Source organism: Lampetra fluviatilis, chromosome 47, assembly GCF_964198595.1.
Source record: "Lampetra fluviatilis chromosome 47, kcLamFluv1.1, whole genome shotgun sequence".
Classification (NCBI taxonomy): domain Eukaryota; kingdom Metazoa; phylum Chordata; class Hyperoartia; order Petromyzontiformes; family Petromyzontidae; genus Lampetra; species Lampetra fluviatilis.
This window is the reverse complement of record NC_136321.1, coordinates 4,576,361-4,580,036: the sequence shown is the minus strand read 5'-3', so window position 1 is coordinate 4,580,036 and position 3,676 is coordinate 4,576,361. Positions and strand designations below refer to the sequence as shown.

Below are 3,676 nucleotides of genomic sequence, written 5' to 3'. Positions count from 1 at the left end.
ACCATCATCACCACCGCCGCTCGTGCATCAACCACAGTCCACCTCTCCGAGTCGAGGCACCGCTCGCAATAGCGACGTCACGGCGAATTCGTGAACACTATCAGGAGGCACATCGTGGGCCACCTGTAGCGTCATCTGTCTCCTATGAAGAAGACCCCACTGCCCGCAAAGTAGTCTTCTATAGGATCCATATTCTTAGGTTTTTTCGGTAAAGTCACTTGATACAGCAATCGTGCTGTGACAGTTCCAGCTGAAGACGGAAGCTTGTGTTGTCTCCGAAGCGTCGTGATTTTTATTTTATTTTTATTTTACTTTTATTAATTTTTTTTACCTACGTGACTTTACCGGAAAAAAACTAAGAATATGAATCCTTGCAGTCACGAAAGCTTCAAATCTAGAATTCTATAGGATCCCTTTCCTCGCGGGGCAGTGCTCTTGACGAATGCGTGCAATCATCACTTCGTTTGTGCCTGTGCTGTTGCACCACTACCAACTCAGCAGCACCACCACCAGCACCAGCAGCAGCAGCGAATTTTCCTGAGCCTTTGCGGAGTACTCGCTCACTCTCATCCGTACGCCACGTGGGTGAGGATCCAACGAAGTTCACTCACTCACTCGGCCCCCTCCCCATTCTCCCAACCAACTCTCCGAACCGTGCCCAAGACCGGTCGACATGAAGATGCCTTCGAAAAGGCGACGAGGTGAGGACCTGGTGACGCGTCAAGATGATGACGAGGATGAGGCGGCAATAGAAGACGACGACGACGATGATGATGATGATGAGGAGGAGGATGATGACGAGGAGGCATCGCGCCTGGCTTCTGGAAAAGCCCCCGGCTACCAGAATTGCATTAAGTCCGGTAAGTTTGTCTTTCGCGTCTGCGCTGTCTGTTGAACTTCTTTCGCACCGTACGTAGCCAGCCGCGCTAGTCGGATGTGCGGGAGGGAGCGAGGATCTTTAATCCGAACCGACCATTGACTCGTTGTGACGAATACGATAAGCGGGGGTTTGATCCTGTTGAGTAGTTATTTTGGAGACTGTTAGTCGCCTGTGGTACAGACTTTGATTGCGAGTTCACCAGATGGCAGGATGGCAGTGGATCCTTGAATCTGTCTGTGCGGGGATTTGAACGTTACCAACCTCGCATGAATGAATGAACGCGCGGTGGATCGGGATATCGGGGTTCGCTGGGGTTTCGCCACAATTCTCATCCATAATTGATGCGCTGTAATAACGTCCTCCTGATAACGAGTCTTGAGACTCAATGAGGCTTTTCCTGGGCAAGCGGTGTCGGCCCTGACCCTGTCGGAGGAATGGCTCGACGCGAGTGAGTGACTGCGAGTGTTAACGGGTGCTACTCGCTAACAGCACTTGCCCTTAAAAAGAAGTCTGTAAAGGCTACACGGGGATCTTTGTCTCTATGTGAGTGAGTGAATGAGTGTGCGTGAGTTCGATTCCCTCTGACGGCCAACACCAGGGACGATTATCAGAACCGGTCCCGGGCCTCCCCTAGGTCGACTCAGCCTATAATTATTACCTGGTGCGGTGTGTAAACATCGCCACTAGGGAGACAAAGGCGGCCGGGCGTGGTGTTCGCCACCTACCCCCTTTTGTGCCGTGCCGGCCTTCATAGGTGCTGCTCGCTAACAGCACTTGCCCCAACAGTCTGTTAAGGCTACACGGGGGAGCTTTTGTCTGTAGGTGAGTGCGTGAGTGTGTTTTTTCGTGATAGTGTGTGCGTGTTGTGCTCGAGTTAATGAGTGAACGTGTATGCGTGTGTGTGCATGAGTTAAGTAAATGTGGTTTGTGTGTGTGTGTGAGAGAGTTCATGAGTATATTCGCGTGTGTCGGGAGCGGTGGCGCAGTGGTCAGCGCGCTGCAATACGAACCCGGCGACTTTAGTTCGATTCCCGACTACGGCTCTCATCAGTGGCGCGTGATATCAAGATCGGGTGTTGGCCTCCCCTAGGTCGACGTAGCCAGAAATTAGCACGTGGGTGGTTTAACAAATAACGAGCAGTGGGGGAGACAAAGGCGGTCGGTCGTGGTGCAGACCACACCGATGCCTCGTGCGACTTTCAGACTTTACGGAGAATATTTGCATCCGTGTGTGATGTAATTTATTCACGAATTCATCACATTAAGTAATGTACATGATCCAGAAACATTCACAAAAAATTCACGGTGTGGACATGTTTATAGCCGTTTTGTCAACCCACTGCCCTGTGGGTTCGGATGTGGGGGTTGTTTGACCATACTTCACCGCGCTGGTCAGTGCGGGTTTGGTGATGATGGCTCACCGCCGACGTTTGCCGTGACCGAGGATCAATGCTCGCATCGCTGGAGGCGCATTGATAGCGGCAGCGTGCTAACCACTGCGCCACCGCTCCTCCCGTTGGCACGATCGTGGCGGTGAGGAAGACGGTTGTGGTGAGCGAGCGATGCGAATCGTGGGTCACGCTTTAAGCACTGCCACATCAAGACCCGTCACTCTGTTCAACACGTAGTGGTAGTAGTGGCAGTCTTTCGCGACCAATATTATATCCATAATAAAGGTGTTTTTTTTAGGTTAGATCACGGAAATATATGAATGTGTCGTTAAACCCGCCACCACACGACGCAGACAATTATTAAGGTTTGTCGCGTAAACAAAGCGCACCAATTAGTGTACACCGGTGTGTTGGAGAGTCAACCCACAACTCTTTGGTTCTTTCGGTAAAGTCACGTAGAAATAAATGTAGTTCTACCTGATGACGACTGCTTGTGTTGCGATCGAAACGTCGTGTTCTATTTAATTTATTTTCTTTCCACGTGACTTTACCGAAAGAACCAAAGACCAATTCCTGCAGTCACGAAAGCTTCAAATCAAGTTTAAACCCACAACATTAACAAATCGAGCCCGACGTTTCTCTGGCTTTTATTGCAATCAACCCATTAACTATCGCGCGTACTTCTGAGAAGGGCACCTATTGTACTGCTGGTCGCTATCTCAGCGTGGCTCTGCATTGGATAGCAATCAATCACTCAACCGCACCCAGCGGAGCGACACACTCAACCTCCCCAAACCCACGGATGGGTGACCGGGTTCAACATGGCCATGCTTTGATGGATTCCGTGTGTAGTCCCTTAGGTGGTGAAGGTGGTAGTGGCTGACGTCCCATCAAAGCACTAACCAGGCTCAGTGATGCTTAGCTTGCAAGATCTGACCGAGGTCAGTTTCACCAAATGGGTCTCTTGCAGGTTTCATAATGGCCGTGCTCTGGGTCTGGGTGTCTCTCTGAGCATTTGAAGTTCATGGTCCCATAAGCCCCCGGCTCTTGCATAAACATTATATTATAATGTAAACAGAAACTTTGCTCTTTTTTCACCAATGGGTTTGAAGGATGGTGGCAAGTGTTGTCTTGTTAAACTATGCCTTTAACCTGAAAAATACTTACCTGCAGTACGTCTATTTAAATACACTATCGAAAAAATAATTTACAGCCCTCTGTCAATCGTTGTGTTTCTCAGTGTGGATTGTGAACACACTTTGTAAACAGTACGTAAAATAGTACGCGCTTTCAATGCGCTGTTCATATTGTAACAGGCGTTTATGCCAATGTTACTCTACAGAGTAGTGGGTCACCGCTCCTTTTATCCGCATCGATACGAGCGGTATGTGGGGGACTATGGCTT

The 3,676-nt window shown here is 49.6% G+C and overlaps 1 protein-coding gene across 1 annotated transcript in view; it reads left to right on the top strand.

The window, feature by feature from the left end:
- The first annotated feature begins 673 nt into the window (after window positions 1-673).
- Window positions 674-3,676, top strand: part of LOC144947798 (DNA-binding protein RFX6-like) — a 27,674-nt gene continuing 24,671 nt past the window's right edge. The window contains exon 1 of the mRNA XM_078877151.1: window positions 674-701. Within this exon, the coding sequence (XP_078733277.1) occupies window positions 674-701 (28 nt within the window). The remainder of the gene's footprint in view (window positions 702-3,676) is intronic.